Source organism: Gasterosteus aculeatus, chromosome 2, assembly GCF_964276395.1.
Source record: "Gasterosteus aculeatus chromosome 2, fGasAcu3.hap1.1, whole genome shotgun sequence".
Classification (NCBI taxonomy): Eukaryota; Metazoa; Chordata; class Actinopteri; order Perciformes; family Gasterosteidae; genus Gasterosteus; species Gasterosteus aculeatus.
In genome coordinates this window covers 12,247,591-12,264,455 of record NC_135689.1, presented here as the reverse complement: position 1 = coordinate 12,264,455, position 16,865 = coordinate 12,247,591, and the positions used below count along the sequence as shown (strand labels likewise).

General features: G+C 48.5%; 1 protein-coding gene across 5 annotated transcripts in view; it reads right to left on the bottom strand.

The window, feature by feature from the left end:
• Positions 1-768: 768 nt before the first annotated feature.
• The window catches only part of samd11 (sterile alpha motif domain containing 11), a 44,104-nt gene continuing 28,007 nt past the window's right edge, over positions 769-16,865 (bottom strand). Inside the window, exons 6-13 of one of the 5 annotated variants that reach the window (XM_040192214.2) lie at positions 16,206-16,397; positions 11,587-11,740; positions 6,622-6,737; positions 6,340-6,418; positions 5,329-6,119; positions 3,280-3,413; positions 2,607-2,717; positions 769-2,378 (exon numbers count right to left, since the gene is read on the bottom strand). In XM_040192214.2, coding sequence (XP_040048148.1) covers positions 2,094-2,378; positions 2,607-2,717; positions 3,280-3,413; positions 5,329-6,119; positions 6,340-6,418; positions 6,622-6,737; positions 11,587-11,740; positions 16,206-16,397 — 1,862 coding nt within the window. In that variant the 3' untranslated portion in view covers positions 769-2,093. The remainder of the gene's footprint in view (positions 2,379-2,606; positions 2,718-3,279; positions 3,414-5,328; positions 6,120-6,339; positions 6,419-6,621; positions 6,738-11,586; positions 11,741-16,205; positions 16,398-16,865) is intronic. The other 4 variants (XM_078093086.1, XM_040192215.2, XM_040192216.2 and 1 more) reach the window with 4 other exon arrangements.

Genomic DNA, 16,865 nt, shown 5'->3' with positions numbered 1-16,865 from the left:
GACGGGCTATTTGGAGCGAGCTAGGAGCCGGGCCGGCCAATAGGAGGGGTTCAGAGATGCGTGTGTTGAGCCCTGAGGCAGCAGTGCTCTGCCAGGCTGGCAGGGTGGCGTCTGATGGTGTGCCAAGACTCTCTGCCCAGGTGGTAGAGCAGCAACACAGGCTGGTCTGTTTCTGTGCCAACTCCTCGCCCCTCCCCCACCCGAACCGGGCCACTGTGTGTGTGTGTGTGTTCACATGCTTACACTACTTTCAGAGTCTACTTTTTTTTCCTTCTGCCATTATTCACCCCCAAATTAAAGGGTGTATAGGCCTTTGTTGGGGGATCGTCGCATGCGTTCGCTAGAACAGCACAGCTGTTTGACATTGAGAACCATTTCTGTGCCGTCACTTTTCCCCTGTAGTTGTTTTCAGTGAACACAGAACCTTGTGGTTCAGAGGCCCGGCCTGAAGCAAAGGGAAGTCCCAGTAGAGATGTGTAGGATACTGCTTCGGCTGAAGCTCTTTGAACGTGGAAGGTAAGTGAGTGGGGTCAGGTTTACCCCCTCTGGCAAAAGAGGCCGTGGCCTGTGGCTGAACCTCACACCCTTGACAGCTGGTGTTGACCAGAACCGGGACCCTCCACCCCATGGACCGCCTCCCCTTCACACGCGCTTCAGGAGACCACATCCTCCCTCTTGCATGTTTTTACAGAAGAACCGCAAACACCGGAGGAGGAAAAAGCGTATATACGTTGTCTGACTCAGACCCACAAACAACGAGAGAGAGAACTTGGTTTAGGATTTATTTTACCTGTGGTAAATAGAAAAATAGGATGAAGACAAAACTTTAGAAGGGAAATCTAGACCATTTTTAATTAATTGCTTGCGTAGTAAAAAAAAAAAAAAATTCCATAACAAATTCCAAACATTTGCAATAAGAGCTTTGTGCCTTTCTTTTCCCTGCAACCAAGAGAAAACAAAGTTAAAGTTTCTTTGGAATCCATCTTGAGGGCTAATTATAATACATGTCATAATCTGCTTTATCTACTACATCAAAAGTCCTATAAATATTTTTCCTCATATTTATATGCTGAAGTAGCATTCAAAATCGGAGCGAGCCTTACTTTTTTTTTTAATGGCAGAACAAAAGTATGAACAAAAATACCACCAAGTCACATTTTTCTCCATTAAAGAAAACCTTATTCGTGCAACTATGTAAAAAAAAGAAAAAAGTACCACGTATGTAACCTTCAGGATATTTTCATCTTAATGATTCTGTACAATTTTGCATGTTTTCTACCTCCCACAGTAGTCAATGCGAGCATACAATGACGTAAGCCGAACACCATAGCCACCATTAAGGCTTCTCCACTATGCCAGTAACTTCCCGTGCCACCTCATGTGAGGCACTAGCCTTTCCCTGTGTGACCATCAATGCAAAAAACAAAACAAAAAAAAATGAAGACACGTGAAACATTTTTCCAATTCCACATATCCAGTCATCTTTGGTATCGGGACAGTGGAATGCATAGTTGCAGTGATACGAGGGAGCTGTTCGGATCTGTTGGCGCTCAGCATATGCTGCTGTTGGGCCTCGGGAAACAAGCTGGGGGGAAAATAGGAAGATGACAAGAAGGGGAGGACGTCTCTCTTTAATTCCCGGATTCTTCGGGGCTCGTGGCGAGAGCAGTCAGAGAAGAAAGAGTGAGTGAGCAGGGCTTCCTCCAGCCCAGGAAGGAAGGAAGAGTATTCGCTAGCGTCTGACTTGCAAGAATTTCACATTTGTGGCAGGCCATCGCTCCTTTTCTTTTTTTTTTTTTTGGCAGGCTGTCTGTGACCAGCTGTCTCCTCATCCTCTATTTTTGTGTTCGTTCCCTTTTTTCCCCTCTGTCGCTTCACGTAACTCCCTTCCAGCCCAGTTTGTTGAGATTCTGCTTGGCTACAACCAATGCAGAGGAACTATTAAGCGGTTTTCGCTGGATACGTCTTTTATTCCAGTCCGATATTTGCCCCTGAATTCCAGCATTAAGGTCCCGGAATGGGGAAAGTCTGTCCAAAAGGGCCCCGGGAGTCAACATCGGTGGGTTGGGTTCCTCATCCCGGCCTGTCCTTTTCTACGATGGAGTTTTGGTCTCGTATCTTCCGGCTACCGTGGAGCAGTTACCATTTTCCCGCTTGGGGGAGGAGCACCCTGGGGTGGGGCCGCTGTAGGGGGAGGAACTGCTGCTGGTTGAAGTGGGTCTGTGGGGCAGGGACAGCGAGAGAGGCAGGAGTGCGTCAGATGGCGTTGTCAGGGGGTCCCGATCGCGTTCCGGGGGGCGCAGCGCGGCAGAAGGCGGAAACGGGAACGCCAGCGGGAATCCAGTCATGTAGAAAAGCCGGCCAACGCGCCGCGCCACCTGAGGAGACGAGAGGAGACCATACGACTGTCAGTGTGGCCCGTTGGGTATTGTGTTCTCGACTAACGCTGTATTTCAAACACGGAGAGAGAGAAGAGAGGCCGCAGAATGGGGCTGGAACCATCTATGCTACACTGGCAGTTTGACTTGGGCCTACGGACAGAAACACACATTCAGACACACACACACACACGCGCAAGTCCACACGCAGGTCCGTGGTGTGTGTACCTGTGAGCGGATCTTGAGGGCAGGCCCCAGCTTTAGTCCCATGGTGTTGAGCAGGTGCTCCTCAGTGAGCAGCGGTAATGTCTCTCCATCAATGGCCTGCTCCCGAAACACCTGGCGGAGAGACAGCCGCTTCAGCCAGAGCCCCGACATATACACACACACACACACACACACACACACACAGGACGCGCAAGCTGCAGACCCATTCACGCAACCTCTGTTCCAAAATGTTATGCACCCATTTTGAGTGTGTGTGGGGTGTTGTGTTATATGTCAGTGTAAGATAAATGTTATCTGAAAACAAAGATTCATGTTTTCAACAAGAAAGATTTTTTTCCAAATTTAACAACTAATTTAACAACTATTGATTTATTTTTCTCATTCTGAAACGTTTTGGAACAATATGAGCAATGTAAGGCTCTCCGCCGCCGTCACACAAAGCCCACAGACATGGCTTCTATCGGGAACAACAACACGGCCATTCGAGCATCCGCACACATTCACAATGACGCTGGAACTAACTGTTCTGTGGCTCAACTCAACGAGATGCCGTTGAAAGGACTCCAGAATGTTTGCAGCACGAATGATATCTTGGTCACTGCTCTGAGATTAGAAGTCAGCCTGCCCGCGGCCTCCGTCCCCTCCTCTCTCTCGCTCCGTCCTCTTTCCTCACCTGTGTGTATTCTGCACATCCAGCCAGGCTGCTTATGAAGCCACACACGTCCTCCACACTCCACTTGCTGATATCCTCCACAGGGTTTGCTGTGGTTGATTCCTCCCCATCCATGAAAAGACCTCCTACAGAGCCTGGAAGCAGCAGTGGGTGAAAATGATGTGTCAATATAACCGGGTACAAAGCGGCTATTAAGACGGAGGATCATCACGGAGCATTTCTTTGTGACGCAGAACAGGACTTAAACAAAATAAAAATGCATCTCAAAATATGTATATGCCTCCATGACAGCAATTACTGTAGGAGGAATTTCATTTTGGTCCAAACATCCACTTGGACTTCAGCATGAACTGCTGAGATGGTCAATGGTCAAGGTGACCTTTAAAAAAAGAATAATTGTATAATAGTTTGTGACAACAGACAAGACACATGTCTAAAACTTGAGGGAATCTCTTCATTTCTTAATTTGTGTCGCTATATAGGTGCTATATAAACACAGCTCATATCATCATTATTATATAACAGTAGGAAAGTGGGAGGAGTAGTGCAGGAACAGGGCAGCAACTCAGAATTTAATCCAGTAGCGAGGATTCAGCCGTGAGTTTAAGGTCCCCCCCAAAATTTCCCTCTTGAGGGATCAATAAAGTATCAATCTATCTATCTATGATTATATTGATAAGGTTTCAACACCATACTATCACTTTTTAAAGTACAAGTGAAGTTTCTTCTAGGATTTTTGCTTTAACATTTGTATTGCATTTTTATGGCATTTCATGACAGAAATGGGATTCCGTTCCATGACTTATGACATACAAAGCTATTATTTTGTATATAATATAATATTGCATATTATATTAGTAATTGTCATGTTATACTATGACTTTTTAAGACATACAGAACTATAACAATTTATTGGAATTTCTTTTTTCAAAAATCTCCCTGCACTTGAAGTGGACTTCCATCATAAAAAGACCACGCAGATGATTTACTTGCTGAGCAAACTGAAAAAGGGGAACCTGCCTAAGAAGCAGTGGACAATTCTACACTGCAGGTCTGCAGTCTGTTCTGTGCACAGAGATCAGTGTGTGCTGATCGGCCCACAAACAGGACCGAGCCCGACGACAACGCACCGCCAGAACCTCAGATCGGATCAATGGTGCCGCCACGACCTCAATATAAACCATAAACTATTTCAATATATAGACATGTTTACATATACATGCTGTCCATAATCACCTAGTTCATGTGTATCCATTACTTAACTTAATAAGATTGACTTTTTATCTTTACAGAAAACTTGCCTTGTACGTAGAACTTTTTTGTTGTATTTTATTTACTGTTGTTATTTTTGCTGGCTACACACTGGAGTTACAGTTCTCTCTATTCTTATTTATTAGTCAATATTTTATTACTAGCGCGTATTTGTTAATTTGTGTAAGTACATTAAGAGACATGCAAATACACAAAAACAAATACTCAATAAAGCTCAAAGAATGATTCTGATTCTTATACTGACCTGTTATTATTATTATTAAGGCACACTATTAGTCATACTACCAGACTTATTCATTGAATGTTATACGTTTATGATGAACTGACATTTTATAGGATACTTCAGTTTGACTTATTTCCTTTTTAATTGTATACATTTTTGTGATTTTTTTAAGACATACTATATCTTTGAATTGGCATTTTTTATTCTTACTATAACATATTTATGACATACTAACTACACTATAAAACATGGTGGCGTGCTCAACTACGACAACGCTTGAATTGTGACTTGCGACCATATATAACATACCATGACTTGTTACTATACTATGACTTTTGTTCACTTACTCAACATGACTTTTTAAGGAGTATCTTCAACAAACTATACTTTCACTATAATTAAAGACTGTAATCTGCACCACTTGTGGTGGTTGTGCTACTGCTGGTGTGATTTGGATCACACGGAGGGCAGATGCAAGGCCACCAGCAGGGAGACACTCACAAATACATTAATGGGTTTTATTGGTGATTTCTGTGTGTGACGGAGTCTCTCACCTGTGTGAAAGTAGGGGTTGGCGTAGGGGAATCCAAAGGGCAGTGACTGGGCATGAAGGGCAGGCAGGGGGGGCATGAACCCAGGGGGCAGGTGGTACTTGACGTCACCCTTGCCCAGTCCAGGCGTGAAGAGGTGGCGCCCGGGGGACTCCGTACCCGTTGAACTACAAGGGACGCTCAGTCTGCCTGAGCTCTCTCCGGTCTCCTTGACAGCGTCACAAACCGCCGTGCCAGCAGACTCTATGACGCCGCGCTCTCTCTGCCTGGCTTTACTGCTCGGCTTGGCAGCGACACCGTCCTGCCTCTCCTCACACGTCTCCGTGTCACTGTCCGAGTCCTTCATCTCCTCATCATGCGCCTCCCTGTCCCCCAGCCTTCCTCGGTCCTCCCTCCCTTCTGCGTGATCCCCAGCATGGTGCTGCGCCTGGGGGGCCCTGCGGGGGGCCTTCCTGAATTCGGCATCCGGGCCGGCGGCAGGTCTGTGCGCCTGGTTGTCTTTGGGTCCGGAGGGCGGTCCCGGCTGTTGGTGCTGGTGGTGGCTGAGGGACAGGAGGGGTGTGGCGGCCCCATGGCGGAGCACCATCATTGCATTAGAGCGGCGGACCAGCTCCTCGCGGAGCGGGTGGCCCTCTGGGATGTCGTGGAGGCTCCGCAGGGCCGGATGGTCGGGGGGCAGGCCAGGAGGCAGAGCCCCCAAAGGCTCAGAGCCCAGAAGACGCTGCTGCTGCTGCTGTCTCTGGTGGAGACTTTCCAACTCTTTCTGTCTCAGCAGCTCCGCCGACATCTCAAGTCTAAGACAATGAAGGACACAGGGACTTTAACGCACAGGCCAAATGTGTAAGACCTGAAGTATCACAGTCCCAAAATGTTTGCCCTCTCAAAGAAAACGGGCCACCATGAAGCTTCTTAATGTTACAACGAAAACGTAAAACGTAGATTTGAGCCTTTATTATTTAACCCGTGGCCATAGTTACTCTATTGTCACATACTGTTGCTTTCAATCAAACACACCTGGCCAGGTTTTGCTTCCGCAGCATCTCCTGTTGCCGAGCAAAGAGCTCAGCTTGGGCCGGTTGGAGGAAACCATAACCTGTGAATAGAAACAGCAAAAAAATATATGTGAAGAAAGGTTTAAAATAAAGAACTCATAAAACTATTCTAGATCGTTTGTCTGTTTAATGCTAGTGCTAGTTTAAAAGTAATAGTTCGTATTTTATGATCAGATCATTGAAAACGTGAAAGTATGCATGTTTATTTGTATAAGCATCCCCATTAGCATGATGGAGGACTCACCGGGGGCCTGGCAAAGAGCAGAGGGCATGCCCAGAAAAGGGGGCCGCAGGTGAGCTCCTAAGGCGATGTGGGGGGCAGTTGGTGGGGACAGTAAGGGTGGAGGGTGGGACATTTCTCTGTAGACAAAAATATAATAAAAGACATTGTTAGATTCAGTTTGAATCTCGCTGGAATCTTTGCGATGACAAAAGCATTGAGCGTGGAGCGATGCATGATGTGTGATTCTCTACGTAACAAGAACAGTTGTCGACTACGTCTCAATCCCTTCTTTGTAAGTGTGTGTGGATTCTGCCGCGCAAATGTATGCAATGTATTTTTATCAGCGGAGCTCCAGGGGCCCCCACGTCGCCCCGGTGCCTCATCAGTCTTGTCACGCCGCAGCAAGCGCCGCTGGCCATTGCTGTACCCTGGACTGCAGCCTTTTCTTCCCCTGCCGCCTCACGCACACGCACACGGAACACACACACACACACACACACACACACACACACACTTGAGACCCACACACATAATGAGGGCTGAATGCACAATGCCAGTGTGTCATGCTCCGACAGCTGGGGCGGCCCCTGCGTCTTGACCGGGGCCACGGGCTGAAGGACCTTCTAATTAACACTCATCCCTCCTCTCTTCTCTCCCTTTTCTGCGCCCTCCTCTCCAGTTCCCTCCCTCTCCCCCTCGCGCTCTCTGGGTTGCATTGAAACTGGTGAAAAGATGGAGCGTCCTGCAACCTCGGCCTCTGAAAAGGACTCTCCATTATTGGCTTCGTCTTTTGTTCTCCTTGAGGGGGGAAAGCGCCTCTCACCTTGCTCCCCCGCTCCCCGTCTCTTGTTCTTTCTCAACCATCGTTTTCAGTTCCCTCTATTTTTCTGTGACCTCTGAAAATCGGTCTTGTTTACTTACTTACTACCTCTTGTTTTATTTCTTTCCCTCTCCCTATGCACTTTCCCGCTTCCTGACTTCATCTCATCCGTTTTGTTAGCCCAACGTTGTCTCCTCTCTACGTCGTCCTTCCAGATTCTTCATCCCCTTTATTCACTGTAATCCTTTCTATTATTATTTCCCTATCGCAGTTTCTCTCAATTTCATGCAGATCTTCATGGGTACAGGAACATGGTTTTGAGAAAGAAGATGAAAAGCTTTCAGAGGAGTGAGGCATCTGCACCCTGAACCTTTGGAAGTGTCATGTGTGAAAGATGATGCTCTACGTCTGCTCTATGTCTTGAACCACAGCTGTGTTCTGTTTCCAGGACCTTTCCTGAGCTCACTGTAGCTGCCCACACCTCTGCTCTTTCTTCTCCTTTCCCTCCTGCTCTCCTCCTGAGCCGCCGCCATCACACCAATCAAAGCTGAGCTGTGTGTGACTGCCGCGGCATAAAAGCACAGAGAGGGAACAAGCTGAAGAAAACAACTAAATCTAAACCAAGACTGGGACGTATGCTGCAAATATTGTTTTGCAACTGTGTTCAAATTAGCCAGCGCCTGCATGTCTCTCGCCTCACTAAATGGGGAGGGAAAAAGAGAGAGAGAAGAACTGCAAAGAGGGAGGGCACGCATACAAGAATGGTGGGGGCAGGGAGGGCGAGGGGAGAGGGGGGGGGGGGGGGGGGGGGGACCATTCATCGATCGCCTCCGCCGTTGAAATGTTAATGCTAATCGTATAACCGCTCTCTCCGGCGGTGCCTCGCACTCCAGTGGCAGCTCCAATTAATCTTGGGTGAGGGCCACGGCGCGTGACCCCGGAGCCGCTAGCCGGGGCCCCCGCTCGCCGCTGCTTATGTAATTACACCGCCCAGTGTGTAATCACCTGGCCTAATCCCCCGGGGCTAGCAATTAGCCCTGCGACGCGCAGCGCCACCGTGCTACGCTAAGGCGCCCAAAAAAACTCCCATCCACCTCACCATGGCTCCCGCATGCCAAGCCCCCACCCCCCCCCCCCCCTTCTGTTACTTCCTCCCTTTCTTCCCTCACCACGCACCGCCTACCCTTGCCTAGCGTTAGCTCGCAGATGAATAACGGTCAATTAAAGCTGCATGACTGGGGCTGCCAGGCGTCTGCGCCACCATAATTAGGCCTAATCACGGGGAGTGAGGGAGAAAGAGAGAGAGAAGGGGAGAAAAGAGCGTGTGTCTGACACTCCCCTCCACTCCCTTCCTCCGTCTCTCCCTCGTTTTATAGGAGGCAATTTTAAGAGAGTGGCAGACATTAGTCGTTGTGCTCGTGTGTGTCTACATCTGTGTGATTTTCTTTTTATCTGCATTTTGTTGGCAAAACGGTACCAAAGAGATGAGGCGAAAACAGTTGTTTTTTGCCCGAGATATATAAATATCTAAAGATGAAAATAGGCAGATTGCAAAATGCCATGTGGGCTCACCACGCAAAATGATATCTCTCAATTCTCTCTCTCGCTTCCTCCCTCTCTCTTTCTCTCCCCCTCCCTCCCTGCAGTGGGGCCAGGGGCTCCTGGGGAATTCACCGGTGTGTGACGACCTGTCAGAGTGGCGACAGCAGTCCCGTCCCGCAAAAGCCCAGGCAATGTGAGTGTGTATGTGTGTCTGCGCATGTGTGTGTCTGCGCATGTGTGTGTGTGTGTGTGTGTGTGTGTGCGCGTGTGCGTGTGAGACAGGGCTGCCCTTAATGACGGGAGCGTGGGGGGATTAGGAGCGCCGCGCGGCCGCCCTCGGCTCCTTCGCCGCAGGAACACATTTACACAGGAAGCTCATTAAAATGGATGAGGCTCCCTCCACGCTCGTTCGTTCGTTCTCTCGCTCCCTCCTTCCCTCCCCTTATCTCTCTCTCCCTCTCTCTCGCGCTCTCCGTCACTTCGTTCTCTCGCCATCTCCTCCCTTCTTCTGCTTTGCTTCCTTCTCTTCATCCCCATTTTAAGCTCCCATGTTTTCCACTTCCGCTCTCACTCTTTATTTTTCTCCATCTTCCCCCTATTTGCCTCGCAGATGCTTGGTGAGCGTTGCCATTTAAGGCCAGACAAATGGAGCGCCAGGCTTTAAGCCCATCGAGCAACCCTAATGATTTGTTTTTAACAATGGGCCCTAATGGGCCCCGGATAATCAATGATGAGGGGTCGATGGAAAGGTGAGCCATGGAGAGAGTTAGAAAGGGGGGGGGGGGGGGGGTGTTCTCTTGTTTCCTCCTATTTTCAGGCATGCTTTTTAATACAGTTAAAAAGCATCTCTGTTTTTTCCACCAATTAGCTGAAATTCCATTTTCTCCTGACTTCACACTCATTCCTCTATAAAGTCTCTAGCTAATGGTTCAGGTTTTTGCAGGTTCTGTATATTTCACAGAGGTTGTGAATAGTATTTAAACATGTACACTACATGGCCAAAGGTATGTGGACATCACACTCACATAAATCTATAGCATTAGTATGCTTGTACAACAGGCTTTACTCTTCTGGGAAGGTTTTCAACAAGATTTTGAATCCTGGCTTCGGGGATTTGCTCCCATTCAGTCACAAGAGAATCAGTGAGGTCAGGCTCTGATGTTGGGTGATAAAGACTGGCGCATATTTTGTAATGCAATTCACTCCAAAGGTGTTGGATTGGGTACTATTAAGGCCAACGAGTTGTTCCACACCAAACTGAGAAATAGATTTTCTTAATGAGGGGCTGTTATTTTGAAAGATGAATGTTTTGCATCACCCTTTGTACGTGTCCCTTCTTCCTGCATTCTCTCATTTAGACAACGGTTGGACTAGTGATGGAAAGGGCACTTGACCGTTTTCCTCATTAATCCCCCTTTTTTGTTCAATCAAAGACAAAAAGTGTTGAAGAGGAGGCAGGTGGAGGTAAGGGGATTGAGGTATAGATAGATGATGGAGGAAGGGCGAGGCCTACCTAACTCTGCCTGGCCCTGTGTGGCTAATTACTCGGTGGTGTCGGGGAGGAGCCACGGCTCACTGACTACGTTCACATACTACTGGCCTCTCTCACATGCACGCACACACACACACACACACACGAGCAGACAGCCACAAACAAACCAAAATTCGCATAGATGAGCATACATGCAGGATGCCAGTTTGAAAGATGGAACCAACACATGCAGAAAATAAGCCCCCCCCCGCCCCCTTCTCGCCTTGACACACACACACACACACACACACACACTGATATATATACATACACACCCCCACAGCCTCCCAGAGCTGCGCCACACAGCGCCTCTGCTTCCTGCTTATATCCCCGCCCCGACCCCTCACCACCCCCCTTCCATGTCTCACACACACAAACACCCTCCCTCCCCTGCTGCCGCACCGCCGGCCCATTATCGATCCCCCGCCTCTCCCCGCGCCACATAAATAATCGACAAGCAATTACCCGCCCACTCCCGCTGCCCCCGGCTTTGTTTGGGAGGCGCAGGGGCCAGCGCTGGGGGGAGAGGGGGGAGGGATAGCCGGGGTTGCAGGCGTGCAGCTCCATAGTGGTAGCCCGAAAGGTTATGGAATCCTTAGTTTAACTATGTATGTGGAGACTGCGCACGCACACACACGCGCACACACACACACACACACACACACACACACACACACGCACACACGCACACACGCACACACGTGCACCGCAGCACAATGAAAAAGCCAAACATGAGATCAGGTCTTCCGGAGAAAGCTTGGAGCGAGAATGAGAAAAGTACAGCGTTTGGTGATGCAAGCTGGCAGTCGATTAACTTCTATTATCTCCCATCGACAAACTTTTATTCAGAAAGACCAAAACATTGTTTCATTTTGTGATTTCCACATTTATGTGTGCTCACATCAACGTGGGCAACCAATGCAGCACATGGGTGTGCATGTGTGTGTGTGGAGGATGAGGTTGTTGGACTTTATTAATGATGAATAACGCTCATATTGCAAGCAGGGCAAGGTTGGCGTTTCAATAGCAAGATATGGCCGGCCTGACGTAGACATTTAGTTTGCAAGGGAGTGTGTTTGCATTCCTTTCTCACCTGTCAGTGTAATGTGCGTCCCGATGCTGCGGCAGACCCTGCTTGCGTCTCTGGCTGGACGAAGAGGAGCTGCCCGCGGAGGGCAGGTGAGCTTCTAAGGCCCCTGGATTCCTGACCGCTGCAGCCAGCGCCTCCTGGCGAGCACGTAGCATATCTGAATACGGAACAATGAAACAAACAGAGAAAAGAGGAAAAAAGTGAAGGAGTGAAGAGGGGAGAGGGGGGGAATTGAGTGGGAGACAGAGAAAGAAGGTTAAAAACAAATGTAATATCCAGCTGGCCACGTCTGGGCAAAGGTATAACTAGAAACTCAGGTCTGGATTGAAACTTTAAAAAGTCAGACGCTTACGTTAAATGTGCATCAAACCGTTATAGGTATGTTTGCTCCCCTCCCCCATATATATATATATATATATGGTAAAAGGACAATGCACTTGCTCAGTACATTTTCTGCTCTTCTAACCACTTGAAGCTTGGTGACACACTGTCATTATTCGGAGACCCTGCTCTACCTATTTTCCTCGGCCGCTACCATGTACACGTACGACAGGCGTTACATAAAAGCAGACAAGGATAAACTAAAACAGACATCTTGGCAGAGACGTACGATATTAGCACATTGCGCTCAAGTCCATCTGTCACAATTTAGGACTGAGCTGACCAGTTTGGCGCAACTGTGAGGGGGGAAAAACAGGGGAGGAATCAGAAAAATGAAAAGGTGTGTTTTTGTAAAATCGAGCAACAATGACTTCACACATCGGGGGCAAAGTGTTTTACCGCTCCACACCTCCGTCACCATCGCACCTTCTCCTTCTCTGCCCGCCCCCTCTCTCCACCCTCTGCCCTTTACCACTCGCCTCATTTCATCGCTTTCCTTGCCTCTCCTTCTCTCCCTCTCTTTCTCTCCCTCCCTCTCTTTCTCTCTCTATCCCTCTCTCTCCCTTCCTCTCTCCCTCCCCCAGCAACCCCGTTTCTCTCTCGCTCTCGATGGAGAAGAGGCCTCATCATTATCAGCCAGGCCAGGCCACACCAGGAGACATGGCTTCTAATGAGAGAAAAATCCATTCTGCTCCCTCTCCTTGCCTCAATCTATCTATCCTCTCTCTCTCTCCGCCTCCCCGCCTCCCCCTCTTTTTTAATTAGACAGATCCCTCGGGAGCTAGGGGCCATTTCCGCCGCCGGTACGGGTGTGACGTGTGTTTGTGTGCGTCTGTGTGATTTAGGTGCTTGCATGTGAGTGCCTGACTCGGTGCGTGGGGCTGCGGTTGTGTGTGTGTGTGTGTGCGCGCTGAGGCAGTTGAGTGGGCGCCGGGGAGGGGGGGTGAAGCGACAGATATTAATGCGGCCTAGCTCCGGTGTATCGATCTGTTTGCTGCGCCAGGCCACAGGGGAATCGGCTGGCGGCAGACAAGAGTGTGTGTGTGTGTGTGTCTGTGTGTGTGTGGTTTGTGTGTGGGTAAGGGGGGGTTGGGAGAGATAAGGGAGGGACCGGAGAGGAGCTGGAGCCCCAGAGCGCACACACACAAACACACACTGTTGTGCGCTTGCATATGTGGTGCAGGGGCGACAGGGTGGAGGAGCTGACCTCTAAGAGTTTCCTGTGGTCACAATCCCACCTCACCAATTATTTTAGTATGACTGGGTCAGTTAGAGGGATACTCCGGTGGTCTAGTAATGCACTTTCATAAAGTTTAGTACTTCCAAGCAGCAGATTTATAAAGGATTGCAGAGATCGATGCTGCAAAGCCAAATATATCTTGTCTATACAGCAGCCAACATGGAAACAGGGAAGAAACCCTAACTTTAGGCTGCAGACCTTAATTAGTTAGCTCCAAAACACCGGCAATTTCCATAATGCAACGCAACACCATATTTCTCTTGACTCTCCCTGCCTTGGAAACATCCATGTCTTTTAAACGCTTCCTGTCGCGTCTGTAAAACGGACTTTGTATATTTCATACAACTATGTCCACAGGTTGAGTGCTTATTCAATAAACAGACAGAGCTGGATAAAACAAACGAAATACAAATTCATCTCGATAATTTGAATATATTTCTGCCCGATCTCACCTTGTTTCATTCTCTTTTTATCCAATATGTGTTTGTAAAGCTTCACTCCAACCCTGTAAATTTCTCTCTCTCTATCCACCCCCCCCCCCCCCCCCCTCTCCCGTTCTATAATTCTCTTTCATGTGAACTGAGAAGAGCAGGGTCACCTGGGGCTCTAACCGTGTGTGTGTGTGTGTGTGTGTGTGTGTGTGTGTGTGTGTATACACAGAGTCGGTAGTAGATTTAGAATTTCCCCTCCAAAAATCTTGTGTTGCAGCTGCAGGAACACATGAGGAGAGTCCCTCCGTCTGCAAATTGCAGTCCTAACTGAGGACGCATATTCACATATATATTTTGTTGCACAAGTTATTTTGGGAGGTCCCAGTTTACCATTCGGACCCATTCCGCTTATCCCTCTTTTGTGCCATCCCATTTTTCTCCCCGCCATCATTCCTGGTTAAGCCGGGTTTTTCTCGGCGCAAGAATGCATGGGAGGGCCACACTGATGCAGCTTGGCCGGCCTCGTGATGGATTTGGCTGACTGGCCGGTACACAAAGACCGAAATCCATCCGCTAAAAACTCCAATATCGTGGGCTAAAAACGAGCAGTGAATATGTGTTTGTTAATAAGTTTGTCGTACTGAACATCTTTAACCGCCAGGACGTTGACCAGTCAAATGCTGGAGTTTTAGGCTCTTTGGCATGATGATAAAGACATAAACTACAGAACACGAAAGAGAAACACCCTTCCATCTCACCCCTCCCTTCACTTTCATCTGGATATCTACCCCCACCTCTCTTTTTCTCTTCTCACTCTCCTTTCATCATATGAAGATGGAGGGAAAGGCCTCCCGGCCATCATCCCGCCAACTCTCCACCCCAACCCCAATTTCAGCCCCCCCACTCCCCTTACCTACTCTTCTTTTGCCCATCAGGTGCAGAGAGGACCTCTCAAACAACACCAGCGCATTCATCCACACCCATGAAGACAGACCTCCTCCTCACCCCTGCCTCTTTCATGCACACACACTAATTTTCTGTACCCGACACTTCAAACACATGAAAGGATGCTCTGCGGGGACCAAGGCTAAAGGGAAGGTTGGAGGTGGGGGTAAGGAGAAGGAGGATGAGGGGAGAGGGCATGAAAGCAATGGTGGAGATGGAGACGTGTCGGAGAGGTGGTGGTGTTGGGGGGCCCAAGAGGGGGGCAGGAGGGGGTTACAGGGCCCCATCAGAGAGACCAGGTCAACGTTAAGGGGCTCTTGCTGAAGTGATTTGCGTCATCCTCTCAAGAGACAAAACAGCCGTCCATCTGTCCCACCTCCTGGATTGTTTGCGTCGGAGAGGGTTGCTTCCTTAACAAGTTCCAACTGTTAATTGGCGGAAGGTAGTCAAAGTAGTGATATACTGCGTTTTCTACATAAACTTGTAAGCAGCAGAGGAAGTGGCGCTAGAAGGCACGGCTGTCAGGCAGAAACACAACAGCAAATGTAAACGCACACATCTTAACATGAAGTTGTGTTTTAAATGACTTTAAATTGAAGTGAGTGACCTGACCACCATTAGTATACATAAACTTATATACTTGGGAATGTGGAAGTGAAGAAAGGAATTGACTGTGTCGATATTGCGTCTTTCTCATACAAGTTTTCTGGGAATGGAAGCCAGTGATTAGACTGCACCCTGGGCCATAAAGACCCCACAATACACTGCATCTACCCACTAACCCTCGAAGATACAGGGAAATGGCAATTAAGGCGCGCAAAGGCTTCGCCCCGTAGATTTGCAGCCGGCAATTAAATATCAGCAACAATTCGGCCGGGGCATCAATTGGAATTATGCTATTGCAAGCTCATAAGAGCTCATCTTAATGGCAGGCACAGAAAATGAACATTAGGCAAACTTATCAAATTCAAACAAGGCCAATTTTCTCATTTTCTTTTCCCCCCCAATCAAACTACATTGCTCTTTAGCTGAAACTAGAAACCTTAATGTGACTGTTGAAATTGAGAAAAACTGGGACACACTGCTGGTTTCCGGGGGTTTGGGAGATTTAAAGGGGTTGGCAGACGGCCAATGAGAGCTCCTACATCAATCGCAGCGTTGATGCCTGCGTAGCCTTGTGGGTGCCGTTAACAACGGAGGGCCAGGGCAGTCAGAAATCACAGAGGGTGACATTCTGACACAGAGTGGGCAAGCAGCGCAAATAGAAATGTCAGCAGTTTCCGTGGGCGGGGTTTTACAACGGCAGCGGCGTGGCACACACCTTAGCGTGTTCCCCTGAACACGGAGCATCACAGCGACTCGGTGACAGGTGACGGAAGAGAAGTTTTTACAGAAGTGCTTCAACAGGAAACGCTTTTTGCTTGAACTCAATCGCAAGATGCTTCAAACTAACTGGAGTTATTTCAAAGTTTGAAAAAGAGTGAAAGGAAAAATACCTCTAGATCTTTCATCAGTTAAACCACGATTCTGAATCCAGCGCGTACATACGCCGAGGTGTAACAAAATGACAAGAGGTTTTTGAAAGCCTGCGTAATGGCAGTGAGGATGATGACATGTACACACACCTACGAACACGGAGCCCGTGGACTGACCGGGGCCAGGCAGACCCATGCTGCTCGCCAGCTGGTAGAGCCGTTGCTGCTGCTCCTCAAAGGACCCTTGCTCGCTGAGCGCTGACATCATGCGCCTGTAGTGCTCCTCGGGGCTCATGTGGCCGTGGCTGCTGCCTGCCTCCACCACCGGGCTCCGGGAGGTCTCTGAGGAGAGGAGGGACACTTCGATCAACGGCTGTCGATATCCACATTATCAGGGGACAGATGCTGACGTGAAACTACGTAGTTTCAGACAAAGGCCAGAGGTCACTCATTTGCTCAATTTAAGTTCAATACCCAAAATCCCATTGCGTGACATCACTGAAATGAACACTGCTGTTCACCCCTGCACACTATATGTCTCAGTTTACCCCCAAAAGAAGGCTGAAGAAGTACACAGAACACTAGTCTAGGAGTCTAACTTTCGTCTGAATGAGCTCACAGACTGCGGCTCATTTACCAGTTTGCTGAGTGGGATGATGCTATCGGTGACACACCGGTGTCTGTCCACAGCTAAACGTGCATTCTGCTGCCGCACTTTGCATAATTTTGAATGTGAATGAATGCAGCTTGGTGAGTTTGATTTTGTTTTTGCAAGATCGGATATAACGTGTATGACAACTTTGAGTGGAT